Source organism: Myxocyprinus asiaticus, chromosome 15 (genome assembly GCF_019703515.2).
Source record: "Myxocyprinus asiaticus isolate MX2 ecotype Aquarium Trade chromosome 15, UBuf_Myxa_2, whole genome shotgun sequence".
NCBI classification, from domain to species: Eukaryota; Metazoa; Chordata; class Actinopteri; order Cypriniformes; family Catostomidae; genus Myxocyprinus; species Myxocyprinus asiaticus.
Window position 1 is genome coordinate 19,615,382 of NC_059358.1, and position 17,551 is coordinate 19,632,932.

At 44.4% G+C, this 17,551-nt stretch overlaps 1 protein-coding gene across 1 annotated transcript in view; it reads right to left on the minus strand.

The window, feature by feature from the left end:
- The window catches only part of LOC127452597 (platelet endothelial aggregation receptor 1-like), an 85,976-nt gene that overhangs the window by 37,042 nt on the left and 31,383 nt on the right, over window positions 1-17,551 (minus strand). Inside the window, exons 2-3 of the mRNA XM_051718188.1 lie at window positions 862-972; window positions 567-668 (exon numbers count right to left, since the gene is read on the minus strand). Of these exons, the coding sequence (XP_051574148.1) occupies window positions 567-668; window positions 862-972 (213 nt within the window). The remainder of the gene's footprint in view (window positions 1-566; window positions 669-861; window positions 973-17,551) is intronic.

The window sequence follows — 17,551 nt, forward strand, 5'->3', positions numbered from 1 at the left end:
TCATAGTCTTTATGTAGCAACATTTCTGCTGGAAACCTCGGTGAATTAGCCTTCCTGGTTAAATTAAATACACAAACAATAAAAACTACACAATAGCAATGGTCATTATTGTATTACCACAGATCAGCTTTTAATTAAATATAGAGCTGCTCAGTAAAACTTATGATTCAGTAGTTGACTTGGATCAACTTTTGGCATCTTTAAAACATAAATGTTTAATATTTAAAAATGTTTGAAACAGTCTGTGACCTTCCCATTCGCCATAGTTCAGATTAAACTTCAAAAAGCCCTTTGGGAACTGCCATAAGACCGGCAGGGAGCGTGAGTTTCCATGCCAGCATTATAATGAAGAGAGCGTGTGTGCATGCCAGCATCACAATTACTTGGGTTCAAAGCAGTTATAAGCCTCCACTGCCAAACCAAACAATCCCTCCAATGACCTAAGCTTAAGTCCAAAAACCTCTGCAGCTCACTTGGATAAAAATTCTAGAACTCATGCAGAGTTTAGTCTCCGTCAACTTAGTGTAACTGTGAGGCCAGTGCTCATGTGTGTATGTGTATGTCACCTGTGGCGGGTACATTTGTTAGCACTCCAGGGTTCAGAACAGGTCTCTTCATGCACTTGGTCGAATGGGCGAGCATATGATTCCTTCACTGAAGTGGTGAAACTAGAAAGGAACAATCATTCTCTCAGTTTGGAAAACTACTGCCTACTGAACAACTGCTGAACTACTGCCACTAAAAAAATTTGATTTAAGGCATTGATGCATCAAACCAGTTCTGGTAGCTAGTATGCAGTGGAGTAAATCAGCTGTACTTGGCACTATATGGGAGTTCTATATTGTATCAGATGATTCTTACCTTTCCCATAAGCTGCAGACATTAGGATCTCGAGGGTCCAAAGACAATGACTGTTCACACACACAGCCCAAGATAAACAGGACCACACAGCTCTTCACCATCTTCATCATGCTGTAAGGAGAAAAACAGTCAACTGCCAATAAAATTTTAAAAACCTGCCCCTCAGAACTGTTGAAATAACACTGCAAGGCTAATGTGGAGTTCTCCTTCCATTGTAAGACATATTGAAGCCATCTGGTTTTGTTTATGAGGATGCTTTAGGCACTCCGTAGACAGGGGACAGACAAGTCTCCCATGGTGAGGATTTCAGAGGCTCACACCAGCTTTATGAGCAAACACACACTTTCTCTCACACACATTCTCTGGACACACACAAACTTTGGAACAATGTCAGGATATATGCCCTCACATACTGGCTCTATGAGGAGTCTCTTCCTCCACAGTGGGAAAACTGAAAACACTGGAGTGACACTGTTGTGTCTACCAAGGTTAGCAAAAAGCATTTGAAACAAAAAAATGAAATATTTTGTCATGTATAATAAGTTTTGTTGTATTGAGAAAAACATAAAGAGAATTGTAATCTGCCAAATATATATGTGAATCTTTTTGTAGTCTACTGAACCTAAAAAGTGGAGGGAAAACCCCTTAACATTATATAAAATCCTAAACCATAACTGCCAATTCTAACTGGTAGAGCATGGCGCTAGCAAGGCAAAGGTCATGGGGTAATTTTCCAAGGAACATGCAAACTGATTAAATGTATAGCTTAAATGCACTGTAAGTCATTTTGTATAAAAGCTCCAAAGTAATAAAGCAATAAGCCAAAAGGGCCATGCATTACAGCAATTTTACTGGTTAAATCATTGTAATGCAAAGGCTTGAGTGAAAAGCACTATGTGAAAATATGCCGATGTTCAATAATCAGTTACATTTATAATAAATAATAATCTAAATAAAAAAATCCTCTGCCAAGCAATACAGTTAATTACAGTATCCTAACTGTAGGAGTTTGTGGTTGCCAAGCAACAGCAACTTGTTGTATTTATATAGAATGTGCTGTCGCATGTGTGGGTTATTACAATTATATCACGGGTCTGTTGAATGCTTGGTTCTGACTGGCTGACAGATGTTCTAAGGTGTGCATTTATTTTTCAGTAAAGGCACTGCTCTGAAGTAGTTCCAGGTCTTGACCGCATAACGGTTCCATATCACTTCACCAAATTATTTCAGTTATTTCATAGAGCCATAAAGGCTACTCCAGCAAAATAACCATATAAAACAAAGACATTAGTAAATAGTGAATCGGATAAAATCGACAAACAATGTCTTTAATATCCTACATTTATTTCAATTTCTGTTGAAAAGCGCCCTTGTGCTCCCTCTCTCTCTTTTGCGCTCGTCTCACCCACACTAACACACGCTGAATCACTCTCTCTCACACACACACACACACACACACACACACACACACACACACACACACACACACACACACACACACACACACACACACACACACACACACACACATACAGAGAGACTCAAGTCATGACCAACAAATAGAGCCTTGATGTAAACTCACCTCTGCAACTTGATCATTATACAAAATAACTTTTAATTTCTTTAAACAATGTTCAACAATAGAGAGTTCTTTAAGAATGGGGTATAAACTTAAGGTGTTCTGTGGTCAAGGGTTCATATTGGTCCAAAAAACAAAAAAGCTAGATAACCTCGATACTCTTAGTAATTAAAAAGCCTTTATTATCACATGGCTCAAATCCCATCCACTTATAACCAGAGGGGGAAAAAAACATAGAAAAGGACTATAATCTAAATCCTCATTCAATCCAGGATATTTCATAGCATTTAACTTGTATATCCAAAAAAGTCTCTTTTTGATTAGGTTTTTGTTCTCTATTACCTTTCCTGATTGTAGTAGGTATATGATCACCCTCTATTCTAAGAGTAGATGGATTACAGTTGTGCATAGATTTAAAGTGTTTGGCCATAGGACAGTCTTCATTGCCCCTCCTAATGGCATATTTCTGTTCAGCCAGACGGTCTTGCAATCATCTTTTTGTTCTACCAACATAGAAAACATTACATTGTGGACATTCCAACCTATAGATAACATGAGTAGTTTTACAGTTAAAGAAGTGTTTTATAGAATAAATCTTATTTGATTTTCCATCTAGAAAAGTTTTCCTTGTACTACATTATCGCAGTGATTGCATCAATGTCATTTAAAACAACCCTTAGGTTTATCTCCTAACCAATGAGTGGGTGGTAGGTAACTATGTACTAATCTGTCACCTATAGTGGTACTTTTCTTAAAACTTATCATTGGAAGGTCTGGGAATGTCTCTCTCAAAAAATCATCACTCTGTATAATGCTCCAATTCTTTTGGATAATCCATGTAACCTTTTCAGCAACTGTGCTATATTGTTTAACAAAATCAATTTTATTAGTTGTTTCAGATCTCCTTTTCCTTTTTAAAAATTCTGTCCTTAACATATACCCTCTGCTTAAAAAGTGTTTTTCTAACTCAGAGTCTTGCTTTTTATCAGAAATCCTACGAGGTCTTTGAAAAATGTCCAAATGGTATGTTTTGTATCAATTTAGGTGGATGGAAACTCTTGGCATGTAAAACATCTTGGTTACTGGTGTAACCTTTGTTCCCTGATGGAGGGAACAAGACGTTGTGTTGATGTAGTGACACTAGGGGTTCGCTCTTGAGAGCCTCAATCACCTTTGCTTTATTCGGAAAAGGCCAATGAAAATTTGGCTCTCTCCACCCCGGACATATGGGTATAAAAGGAGATGGCGTGCACCACTCATTCAGAGTTGTGCTGAGGAGCCGAGAGAGAGTTCGACCTCCGCCCGAAAGACCGAGGCATCATAGTCTCGCACAGTAGTGGAGAGAATGCCACTGAACCTGGGCGGCCGTCTGGCGAACTGGATCGCATAGAAGAGCCGGATCGTCCTGATGAGCCATCGCGATGGGCTAGAAAGCACTAACCAGGCTTCCAGCCTTTGCGCTAACTGCACCAGGGAGATGATTGGATTTATCATGCACGGGGTGGGTGGTTCGTGGCAGGGCAGAGCAGACGCCCCACCGGGAGGATCGTCCAGGGGAGGCGTGCTGCTCTGCGAGCCCGCAACGTTGACCAGTGGCTGGGTCGGGCGAGTGAGCAGCCCCAAGAACCACCATACTTACCTGTTTGCCAGCTTTCTTTCGATGGAAGACAAGGGAACATGAGATACTCGCATCCCGCTCGCTGACCAGAAAGAATTTCAGTCCCTGGCAATCGGGGGTACGAGGGCCGGAAGGGCTGAGCATTGGAGAATAACCCAGGGAATGAGAAAACTGCTCTTTTATTGACAATTTGGGTGCCGGAGCCCAGAACGCATCCGGTGATGTTGGGATACCCATCTCGTGCTGACCCAGGGGTGGGAGTGGGGCCCGTGCACACACCTGGGTCAGAGTTGTCAATGAGAGCTGCCTCATCCCTGGGTTGCCCGTCTCAGGACTGTCTCAAAGCCCATCCGGGTTTCTTGGCAGCTGACTGGCAGGCAGGCAGTGCCGCCTCCCTACGGGAGGATCTTCTTCTCAAAGAACTGGTGGGCGAAATCCTCGACAGTGTCGCTAAAGAAAAAGGAGATGGGCGCATCGAGAAAGCGGACTTCCTCGGCGTCACGCACCTCCACAAGGTTGAACCACAGGTGCTGATCTTGAATCACCAAAGTGGACATTGTCCGGCCCAGGGCGCGTCACCCGTAGAGCGTGGTTGATTGTGGTATGCAGTTCCTGCATAAGCCCTGGGTTAGTCCTACACTGGGTTAGTGCAGATCTTTGAGCGCCTTGGCCTGGTGGACCTGCAGGATGGCCATGGCGTGCAGGGTGGAAGCGGCCTGACCCGCGGCGTTGTAAGCCTTCACCACGAGTGACGAAGAAAACTTACACGCCTTGGAAGGGAGCCTTGATCGGTTCCTCCAGGTGGCTGCGCCCTGCGGGCATAAATGCACCATGACGGCATGCTCTTAGCCGCTCTGCCATCGAGGGCAGTAAGGGTGGACGAGCCGGCGAAGCATGTACGGGCAGAGAAAGGTGCCTTCCACGACTTCACGAGCTCCTTGTGCACTTCTGGGAAGAAGGGCACTGGGGCGGGGCGCAGCCGTGAGTCGCACTCCGAGCCAGAAACCAATCATCTAGCCACGAACTCTCAGGGCAGGGTGAAGGGTTCCACTCCAGCCGATGTTCGCGGCCACCCAGGCAAGCACGGCTGCCAACTCATCCTGAACTCTACTGCCTGAGAGTGGGAGCACAGAAGATTCGTCCGCTTCCGAAAGCAGAATCCCACCCTCTGATGCTGCAACCGATAACTAATCCTCGTCGTGAGCCCCAAACAAGATATTAAATCCACCCTGAGGCGGACTGCTTACCTCGCTTGTGAACTCTACCGGGCAGAACGAGCATGCTGGGGGCTAGGAGGTCCACGGGGATTGAGCCAGTGGAAACGCTCACATATTCACATCCAGATCGCCCGTGGTACTCGCCGATGCAGCCGCCTGAGTTTCAACGCAGGACGGACTGGGTCGGAAAGCAGCCGTGGTGGCTCTCTGCTTCACAAAGAAGAGAGCTGCGACCGCAATGTTCTCATGGGCATGTTCTCACAGTGAGAACATGACCCCTCCATGAAAGCTGCCTCGGCGTGCTGGTGATCCAGCACTCGAGACAGATCTCATGGCCACCCGGTGGGGAGAGATAACGGCCGCACCCAGTAGCACAAAGGCGAAAGGACATCTTTAAAAAGACGCCAATCGTTTGTGCAAGCTCTTTTAGAGTAATATACTCTTTTGGAATATACTCTTTTAACACCTGGCCAAAGCGCCCAGGGGAAGCACAACACTTGTCCGTGTGAGGGCGACCACTAATATGCACAAATTCCAGCAGCAAGGAATAAGGTGATGGGACGAACACACACACACATGCGCTCAGCTCCGAAGAACAAGTCTGAATGAGTGGTGCATGCCATCTCCTTTTATACCCGTATATCCGGGGTGGAGAGTGGCATGCAAATTCCACTCGCCAATATTCATTGGCCTTTTCTGAATAAAGCTAAGGTGATTAAGGCTCTCAAGAGTGAACCCCTAGTGTCACTACATCGACACAACGTCGAGTGAGGGACAGACAGGGAACCGTATTTCTACCTGTAGGTGTCCTTAATATTGATGTATGTAAAACCCATCTTTGTCTTTACTAATTTCAAGATGCAGAAAATATATCTTTTCCGTATTGTATTCTAAGGATAGTTTAACTTTTGAGTTAGTACTATTAAGATACTGGTGAAATTATATTAGATCTTCCTCTGAACCCAAGGAAGAACTAATATCATTTCACCAGTTTCTTATTTCTTTCTCAGTTTTTTTTTTCTCTCTCTCTAGCTCACACACATGCACGCACACGCACGCGCGCGTGCACACACACACACACGCACGCACGCACACACACACACACACACACACACACACACTACCTGGTTACTCCAGTAAGTGCTTAACTGCAGCGCAAGTCTCCATTGCTTGTTTTAAAGTGATGTTTTCAAACTAGCAATGAAGGCTTGGGTTGTATCAAAGCAAGATGCTGAATCTGTGGGGGAGGAAAAAAGTTCCACCTACATGTGCGTTTTAGGGATGAAAACCAGAAAATGTCAAGAAACAAAACCCTGAATGATGTCTTTAGTTGTGGTAACCATGGTATAAGCAGAAAAATTGACTCCGGCCCGTTGAATTATTGAAAAATAATGCACACCAGAGGTGCAGGTCACATTACCATTTTGGGTGTGGATTATTTATCAATAATTCAACAGGCCGGAGTCAATTATTCCTTACTTATAGTTATATTACATTGGCTTTCAATGCAGCTTGTCCAATCAGAAGTCGAAACTATGTGCTTTATAAATATGATTTGAGAATGGATAAAGAAAAACAACCTTTACAAAGTAAGGCTAAAATGTATGATAAAGTCATATAAAGGGTCACTTTATCATCACAAGCAACTCCTAGACGCAAAAAGAAAGAAATAGGCCAGAACATTCTATGAGTAAATGTCAGGTTTTCATTAAGCTATAGGATTTTATAGGTTCTCTCACTGGGGTGGAGTAAATATTCCTATTCTAGTCTTTTTCCTTTAGTGCTTCATTATAAAAAGTGTTTGAGACCACATCAGGATTCCTGCTAGATGAGAAATTAGGAGCATTTTAATGACAGACAGCGTCTGTGACAAACAAATGGTTTAAATCAATGTGAGTCAACTGCATTTAAAGTAAAAGTAAACAACAGTATTATGCTGCAGAAGCTGAATATTTTGGAAGTTGCGTATTTGCGTCCTAGTGGGGTATTTGGCTTGTGTAAGGATGTTGGCTGTTCAAGTGCTACCTCAACAAAATACACCACATTGACAAGTTCTATAAAAAATATTCTTCTTTGCTAAGAAGGCAAGTGTTTTCCCCATCTAGGTTAAAGACACAACATAAAATGTGGGAATTTGGGAATGTGGGAATTACATGTTAACCTAAAAAAAATTGCTTTGTGAGGTAAAATCTAAATTAACGGGTTTGATTTAAGTAAAAAATATTAGTTAACATCACCGAATAAATCTGAATTCATTAGGTTACACCAACAAACATTATTTTTAAAGGGTTAGATCAGTTTCAAAAAGCTTTATAAGGTAGCAATTTCAGGTTACCACTTTTACAGTTCAGCCACTGAAAACAATGCTAATGTAAAATGAGATTCATGTGGTTACATCTAAATTAACTGGTTTTATTCAAGCAAAAATTTATTTATCATCACTGAATCAACCTGAATACATTAGGATACACACAAAAAAAGTCATTTGTTTTTTAGCAGGTAGAAATAGCTCCTTAAGGTAACAATCACATTTTACAACTATTTATAGTGCAAGAGTCAAATATTAGATTAATACTTTATTCAAAAGCATATGGACTTTGATATCCATTTGCTGAAAATGTTTTGCCAATCCTTCCAGTGGCCTCGGGTCAGTTCATCTGACATTTTATAACAAACTAAAAACCTTGTTAATCCAAGTCAGTCTCTTAGAACTGCTCACTCTTAGAATCGATTGCTACTCTGTTGCAGGGATTTGGAAGGTGCAGTATTAAACCATGAGCCAATTTTAATGAGCTGAACAGATGGTTGTGCCCTGCACTATACTGCTTTCATGTGGACAAATTATGGGGAGAATGCGTTACATGGCACAAACAAGAATAGAAAAAGAGAGATTTCTTTCATCAACATTTTGTATGCATCTGACATCAATGATTGGTGCCACATTAAAAATTAGTCCCATACGGCAGGATATTTTTAGGGGACACACTCACTAATTCATTGGCGTTCACAAATGTCAAACGCTCCATAGCTGAGGTAGCAGCCTGAGCGAGTGTGCTCTGATCATCCAAACCAAAGCACTGAATGCCGCTCCAAGACCCAGATTCACTAGAATGGAAAATGAATGAAAACAATCATCCTCTGGCTTGGTCAGTAAGCACTGTCCTCATGTTTGGGATTAAGACACAAACCAAAGTTAAAATACACATGACACTGCTAAAAAATTTTAATACAATCGGCTATTGTGCATGATTGAACTTTATTCATGATCATTTTTTGTTGTATTTTTGGCCTTTTGCATCTTTATTAGAGAGGACAAGAAATTATTGGGGAGAGAGATGTGGAATAGGATCAGGACACATTGCAGGCCATATTCAAATCTGCATCTCCAGCATGAGTACCACAACTGCAATACATTAGGATCAAGTGTGCTAAACGCAAGACCACTGCTCTGACACTTCATTCATGATTATTAAATCTATAGCCATAGTTATGTCGAGAAGTCACAGTGGGTCTGATTTAGACCATTCTCAACCAATAAAGCTGATTTATCTCACAGAACATGCAGGCCACTTTGCCAATGTTGCCATTTCTTGAGATGAATGATCTACAGTAGATTGCAATTCATCAACAAGGTATAAGAGCATTCTTAAAGGAACAGTCCACCAAAAATGAAAATCCTGTCATCATTTACTCACCCCCACATTGTTCCAAACCTATATGACTTTCTTACTTCCATGAAGGGGGTCATGTGTCGGTCTGCGGGAGAGGGAGAGCGGTAAGGATCGTCACCTGGGTTATGATTACTCTAACACCTATCTCTAATTATAGAGATGGCGGAGGGAGACCTGAAAAGGCACGCCAGAGTGTCAGAGCGGGGAGAGAGAGCATCAGGGATGAGCTGAGAGAAATACCGGTAACAAATAGAGTCCTGGTTTTGAGTTGGCAATAAGACGTAACCTTTAACTGAAAATAAAGACTGACCTTAACTGTTTGCTATCTCCTGACTCCTCCATTTCCCACAAACATAGAACTTCTACAGAGATGCTAGGCAAAATGTTAAGGACTAACAGCTTCAGTCACCAATCACTTTCACTGTCCGGAAGAAAAGATGCAATGAAAGTTGAATGATGAATGAGGCTGATGCAGGCTTGGAGGTGAGTAAATGATGACAGGCTTGGATAAACTAATCCTTTTAAGTTCAACAACCCATAGACATTTGTGTTTTGGAACACAAATAAAAGTTGACGGAAAAAGAATATGCATGCACAGTTTCTCGTAAGTCTAATTCAGCTCTGATTTGAGTGAATTTGCATTGGATTAAAAACTCCTATAGAGTCACAGGGCAAAGCTTTAATGTCAGTGTAGCCTGTGGGGGATTAATACACACAAGGCACATGGCACTAATCAAATTTCCCTTTCCTGTCCCTTTCCACAACTGTTTGGGGCCACATGGTAATTTAAGGAGAAAATATTAGTCACTATTTGGAACGGAGGGATGTGGATGAAAGGAAAATAAGAAGAAAAGAAAAATGAGCCATCAAAAAAGAGCCAGAAAGAGGGAGAAACAAAAATAAAATTTAAATAAAGACAGAGAAAGGGTTTGCATAACGGATTTGTACCTTATGGACCTAAATGCATAAATAGACTCTCTCATAATAATCATCGAAGTTCTCCTCTGATTCCACAGGCCACTGACAAATGTGACAAAGAGCAGACATCCCTGCAGGTTCCAACTAACATACGCTTTCATTCATGCAAAGAAACACACTGAAACTGCCAAACCTGCAATGAAGTATAGTGGAGGCAGGATGGAGATTGAAAAAAATAAGCTCTTAAACATTCTAAATGTCATTCTAAGTCCACTTCAACAGAGATTGGGATTTGTGTATGATTTGTAATAATAACACATAAACTTCCATGTTCCTCTGGAGAGCTTCCAAAGCTGAGATCAGGGCTTGGAATATGCAAGAGTGCTCACAGATTCATGGCTATTCGGAAAATGAATCAAATATAACTGTTTGGAGAGACAGTGTTTTCTGATCTTCTGTTTCAAGAGCAGATCTGTGGAGAACGCTGGTGGCAACACAACAGTAACCAGAGCTTTTGGAAAAAGGCCAGCTAAAATGCTTAATTCTGAATGAGGTCATACATCTGCTCCTCAAAGAGCCTTTTAAAACACACAACACAATTTATTGTAGCAACTATGTGAAAGGTGAAGTGTGTTTAATTATTTCAATGTTAAAATATGTTCTCCTATCCCAGCTTAATATGAAGTGACCTATAAGTAAGCCATTTGTAGGTTGATTTCCCTGAAAAGTGTAAAAAAAAAAAAAAAAAGTGGCTCTCTGGTGCTATCAAAACATTGCCCCCCTCCTCCCAACACAACAACATTGATTTGACCATTGGCATGAGCTTGGGGCAGGACTATCTATTTTATTCTGACCAATGGAAGACAGGAAGAGAGTTCTGAAAACCTGTTTGAAAACTGTAGTTATTTTTTAAATTTTGTTTGGTGCCACTATTGGTGCAGAAATTGCACAATTCACTTTTTATTTGACCATACACACACATAACAGTTGTTGTTTGTATGAGCTATCCCTAACATTAATCTCAACAGTCAGATGGAGACTACAGTAACCACTCAGGTCTAAACTTCATTATTCTGATGATCTCAGTTCATCCACATTCAACCTTATTCTTAGTAAAAAAGACAACAACATAATAAATCATCTCAGCAGACTGAGATTGAGCAAGGGATATTTTACAGTCGTTTATCATAAATATTGTCTGCAGCTGGCCTGCTCCTGTTTTGGCAATACTGAGGTATGTTTTTTGCCACACTGTTATTTACCTTGCCAAAAAGAGACTACAAGAAAGATGGGAAGGGAGGAAGAGAGATGAGGCAAAGGAATAATACAGAGCTGACTGTCACTTGACAAAAACCCTAGTCCTGGTTCAGACATACTTACTCCAGTTAAACCAGTAAAACCCAGTTATGGTAAACTAAGATAAAAGACCCATAACGTAAAACATCTGGGACTGAAATTCAAAACACATACTCAGGCTCCACACCACGGAGTGTTTAGCTGGCTGTAGTTTGGGTTTAGAGTAGTGCCACATAGTGACTTTATGTGTGTTTAAAGGGGCATTCAGTAGTTCTCTAGCTAGCATTAGCATTACTCTTCTTCGTGTACTTTAAGTACCAATATGACAGTGGTGTTAGATGCTGTACTGCCATCTATTGATGTGGATCAGCATGATCGTCTCTGTTGCCCCCTCCAGCTCTGGAATATAATTTGCATCTGGAAAATGTCAGAGTTTGAGGTCATTTCTAAAGTTATTTATTACATTATAATTGCCTTGCCTACAAACAAACGTCAGAAATCAAGCGAACAGACTTCTACAGTTAAGGACAGATTATTATTGTCCCTCGTATCAATAATCTTTGGAGACTGTCTATGTTTCATGTTATTTCTAAAAGCAGTTATTACCTTTATTAGAGAACTGCTTAGCGTGAAATAAACTTCAATTATATAATGATATAGAATATTATGGTAAAGATTAGAATTGTTTTGATGATCAAATTTAGTATGTCCACGAATACTGTATTTGAAGAACTCGTTTTGTTTCCAAGCAAACCAACTTCATTGTAGTGCCAAGGACCAAAGCATCCTTTCCTTGCCACATAGGTTGATGTGGAAACATTTCTTACTGGTCATAAAGAATGCATGAGCCAAGGTATGTAAAACGAAAGTTGAAAAATGTATTAAACACACAAAAAGAATGAAAAATATACAAGAAAATCCAATAATTCCTTGTAACCTGTACTCCCAAATACCGAATGAGTAAGGCTCCTGTTCATCTTTCTTTTGTTCTTGCAAATTTCTCCTTACTTTTCATACAAAGGCACAGAGTACTTAAAAGCATGACATTGAAAACCTGAGGTACCGAAGTACCAAAAAATCTAATTAAAAACTTAATATACCTTAACCATAAGAAAACTGTTTCCCTACATCTCTTTGTCACTTCAAAAAAACCAATGTGAAAAACCAGTGAGAAACAGAAATATCATTACTTACATAAGCTTGAAAGAAAAAGACCAAAAAAAATAAATTGAAAACAAATTACACTTGTTCCCTATCTGTCACTCACTCGACGTTGTGTCGATGTAGTGACACTAGGGGTCGCCTTTGGGAGCCCCAAACCCCTCTGATCTTTGAGAAAAGGCCAATGAGAATTGGCGAGTGGAATTTGCATGCCACTCCCCTGGACATACGGGTATAAAAGGAGCTGGCTCACAACCACTCATTCAGATTTTTTCTTCGGAACCGAGCGGTTGTGTTCAGCGAGCTGAATCCTCTGCTGTTCCATTCACCTCTAAAAAACTGTTGGAGTTTACGGCGCATTACAGCGGCTTCTCCCCCTCGTGCACCGGTGGAGTGCAGAGAACACCCCAGGGCGCTTCAACAGTCTAAAAGAGTATATATTCTTGCGATAAAAGAGTATATTTTCCCTACTAAAATAGTGGCACTGACGGAGAGCATCTTTTTAAAGATGCCTTTCCGTCTGTGTTTATTTCCTGGTTGCGGTCGTTACCTCTCCGCTTCCGATGGCCACGTGCTTAGGCGCTACCCACGCGGAGACAGCGTTCGTGGATGGGTCATGTTCTCACTGCGAGAACATGACCATGGCAACGTTGCGGTCGCGGCTTTCCTTCGTTAGAGGGAAAGCCACCTCAGCGCCTCTCCACCTCAGTCCTTTTACCTACGGGTTTGAGGCCGCGCCGGTTAGAACTTGGGGCGATTTGGTGACCCCAATGGGAGCCGCTCCACCGGGAAACTCCCCACAGACCTCCCATTCCCCAGTATGCTTGTTTGCCCCAGTCGAGTTCTGGGATGAGACCGCCGGCTCGTCTCAGGGCGAGTTCGTTATCTCATTCGGCACTTGTGAAGTGGATGAGCTCTCGATCACAGCATCGGAGAGTGGGCTGGTCCAGTCTGATGCCGAGGACTCAATTGGCTCCCATCTTCAGGTGCGGTTGCTCAGTCGCAGGCCAACGCGGAGCTGGCAGCCATGCTTGCCCGGGCAGCTGCGAGCGTTGGGCTGGAGTGGAACCCTCGTGGATTGACGATTGGTTCCTGGGCTCGGAGCACCTTTCACTGTCCGGACCCGGTCTCTGAGCTCCTCCGCTCTCACTACCCTCGACGGTGGGGCTGCCAGGGGGTACTCGGTGATTCCCCAGGTGGATAAGGCGATTGCGGTGCACCTGTGCCAGCAAAACGCCGCCACCTTGCAGAACCGCCCGAGACTCAGCGCCTGTAGGTTTACATCGTCTCTGGCGACTAAGGCTTATGGTGCCGCTGGACAGGCCGCCTCCGCCCTGCATGCCATGGCTCTCCTGCAGGTGCACCAAGCCAAATCTGCCGCTACCTGTTCAGCCCTTGGACGGGCCTTGCATTCCTGTGGGCAGGAGTCTCCTTAGTGCAAGTACCCCAGGTGCCTTCGTGGTTACAACAGATGCCTCCGAGTATGGCTAGGGCGCTGTGTGCAACAGGCATGCAGCCGTGGGTTCTGGGACAGGGTTGTGAATGCATTGGCATGTCAACTGCCTCGAGTTGCTGGCAGTGTTGCTCGCGCTGCAGAGGCTTTGGCTGTTGATCCAGGGCAAGCACGTGTTGGTTCGGATGGACAACATGGCGATGGTAGCGTACAGTAGCTGCCAAGGCAGCTTGCACTCGTGTCGCATGTCGCAACTCCCCCTCTGCCTCCTCCTCCTCTGGAGTCAGCAGCAACTCAAGTCGTTGCAAGCCACTCACATCCCACGTGACCTCGACAGCGCGGCAGATGCACTGTCGTGACAGGTCATGCTCTGGAGAGAGTGTTAACTCCACCCCCAGGTGGTCCAGCTGGTTTGGAGTCGATTCAGTCAAGCGCAGGTAAGCCTGTTCGCTTCCCAGGAATACTCCCACTGCCCAATCTGGTAAACCCTGACCGAGGCTTCCCTCGGCACAGATGAGCTGGCACACAGCTGACCCCAGGGGTAGTATGCGTTCCCCCCAGTGAGCCTACTTGCACAGACCCTGTGCAAGGTCAGGGAGGACAAGGAGCAGCCTTGTGGCACTCTACTGGCACACCCAGACTTGGGTCTCAGACCTCACACTGGCGAGAGAGGGTTCTCCTCTCTCAGGGATGGGGCACCACATGGCACCCATAAGCAGACCTCTGGAATGTTCATGTCTGGCCCTTGGACGGGACGCGGAAGACCTAAGTGGCCTACCAACCTTAGTGGTAGACATGAACCCTCAGGCTAGGGCTCCCTCTACAAGGCACCTGTATGCCTTGCAGGGGCGTCTGTTCGCTAAGTGGTGTTCTTCCTGATGTGAAGACCCCCAGAGATGCACAGTCATGTCGGTGCTGTCCTTCCTGCAGGAGAGGCTGGTGGGGTGGCTGTCCCCCCACCTTGAGGGTGTATGTGGCCGCTATGGCGGTGCACCATAATGCAGTTGACGGTAAGTATTTAGGGAAGCATGACCTGATCATCAGGTTCATGATCATAGTCTTCATTCCCTCATGGGATTTCTCCGTGGTCCTGCAGAGAGCACTGTTTGAGCCCTGGAGTCAGTTGAGCTAAAGGCAGTCTCTTGAAGACTGCCATCCTGACTGAGCTCACGTCCATCAAGAGGGTAGGGGACCTGCAGGCATTCTCTGTCAGCGACACATGCCTGGAGTTCGGTCCAGAATACTCTCCTGTGGTCCTGAGGCCCCGACCGAGCTATATGCCCAAGGTAAACGACCCCATTTAGGGATCAGGTGGTGAACCTGCAAGCGAAGCTGCCCCAGGTGGAGGTAGACTCAGCCTTTTCGTTGCTGTGTCCGGTGTGTGCTTTGCGCATCTACTTGGATCGCACGCAGAGCTTTAGAGGCTCTGAGCAGCTCTTTGTCTGCTTCGGAGGACAGCGGAATGGGAGCGCTGCCTCCAAACAGAGGATCGCCCACTGGGTCTTTGACGCCATTGCTTTGGCATACCACGCCCAGGATGTGCCGCCCCCCTTGGGGCTTCAGGCACACTCCACCAGGAGTGTGGTGGCCTCCTGGGCCCCGAGCAATGGTGCCTCTTTGGCAGACATTGGTAGAGCAGCGGGCTGGGAAACACTCAATACCTTTGCGAGGTTCCTCAATCTCCGGGTTGAGCCAGTTCGTCCCGTGTGTTGTCAGGTACGAAGATGTAAGTTGGCGGGACAACTGGCCGGGTGTACCCCTTGCATATAGCGCCTTTCCCCTCCTGGAGGGGGAGATGTGCGCTTGTTACCCCCAACCGTGTTCATGAGGTTGTGGACCCTGGATGTCCTTCCTCCTTAGCCCTGTGGCAGGCGAGTTTGCGCCGGCCCAGTATGTGTGCTATTAGGCCAAGACTCGGTGACATATTCCACACAATCGCCTCCCCTTCGGGCAGGATGTGGTCTCCGCAGTGTCTTCCCCTTGGGAATGGACACCCCCCCGACGTGGACATTTATGGCCCCCAGCTGAGCAATTTCCATTCTTTTTTGGGGCTGGGGTGGCCTGTCCCCATTTTGGGCAGTCGACTTGTCCCCGAGGTGCAGGGGACCGTACGACACTCATAGGAGCGTTGGGGGAGGTTACGTGATGGCCAGGTGCGCTGGCTACGAGGCACGCAATGGTTTGTCCGTCTCGCACCACCAGTCCACGTAACACAGTTCAGCTAGTTGTGGCGTTTCATATAGGGATCCCTAGTGTCACTACATTGACACAACGTCGAGTGAGTGACAGATAGGGAACATCCTGGTTACTTTTGTAACCTCCGTTCCCTGATGGAGGGAATGAGACATTGTGTCCCTCCTGCCACAACTCTGAACTACGCGCTGAAATGGCCGGGACCCTGTCTCATCTCCTCAGCACAAAGCCTGAATGAGTGGTTGTGAGCCAGCTCCTTTTATAACCGTATGTCCGGGGAAATGGCATGCAAATTCCACTCGTCAATTCCCATTGGCCTTTTCTCCAGACTCAAGCTTCATAATAACAGCAAAATATCTTATTGTTTTTTATTCAGTACAGTTGTATGTAGAGTAGCAATATTCACAGATAGCAGTGGTATTCGGCTGAACTCGGTGGTGAAGCGGCTCAGACACTGAGCACAGGCCTGGGGCTGTTCAAACAGATGGAACACAACAGACTGGACTGAACACAAGGATCTTGAGACACACATTTCCAAGCTGAACATCTTTTCTGACAAAGCATTTGAATAGCTCACTGCTTAATCTGAGAAACACTTATAAGAGAGCAAGACGCAACGGCTAAGTACCTCCTCCAACTGTAAGAGGCTGTTCACACCGAACGCTTTTGCAACCATCCATTTGCTTTTCTATGTAAATGTGCTAGACGAACGTCTTTTTTATAGCACTGTTTTTTAGATGCTGTGTCTAATTAAAAAGAACTTTAAAAAGCATCTTGAGACACCTGCTTTTTGTTAAACTGTATTTGTTGTGCTATCTAGCCTTTTTTTAGCGCAAGAATGCGATCAATCTGAAGTCATCGTCAGTGCTTGGCACACATCCAAAATTCGAATGCACAGTTTTGATCCAGGTCCGGGGGGCCCCATAACAAATTCTAAACTATATTTTTTTTTTATAGGAAAGGGGCCTTGACCAATATACAGTCAGGGGGCCCAGAATACGTTCCCACAGCCCTGCTACAGAATATTCAATTACAGGCTATATAAGCCATAATTATACTAAAAAATATAATAATAAAAAATAAAATAAAAATCTGGCAGCTAGAGGCTATTCTTATGCATCCCATGTGACAATGGATAATAACAAAGTGCAACAGACTGTGCTTTTGAATGTGTGTTTGCCCTCTTGGAGGGCTGCAATATGATGTGCAGTCCACGATGAAGCCATAGAGGCATCTGTACTTCTGATTTATAAGAGTATCTGGTGTAACATCTGAAGTTGTTACCCATCCTACCAACCACTAGAGGGAGCCTTCTCCAGAATACTGATCATTCCACATTTCTTCACTGCTCATTTCCTGTTTGTGAAGTGAAGTGCTCAAGGAATATCAAGGGCCTTTAAGTGATCTACGGGCCGCCAACAAACACCTAACACACACCATCCACTCCCTCCCATCTCCACAAGCCGAACCGGTAAGATTTGCACTCCCTGATAAATTCGATGGCTCTGCTGAGAAATGCAAAGTATTTCTACACCCATGTAGAATATACTTCTCCAACCAACCTAAGTCATTTAGTCAGGAATC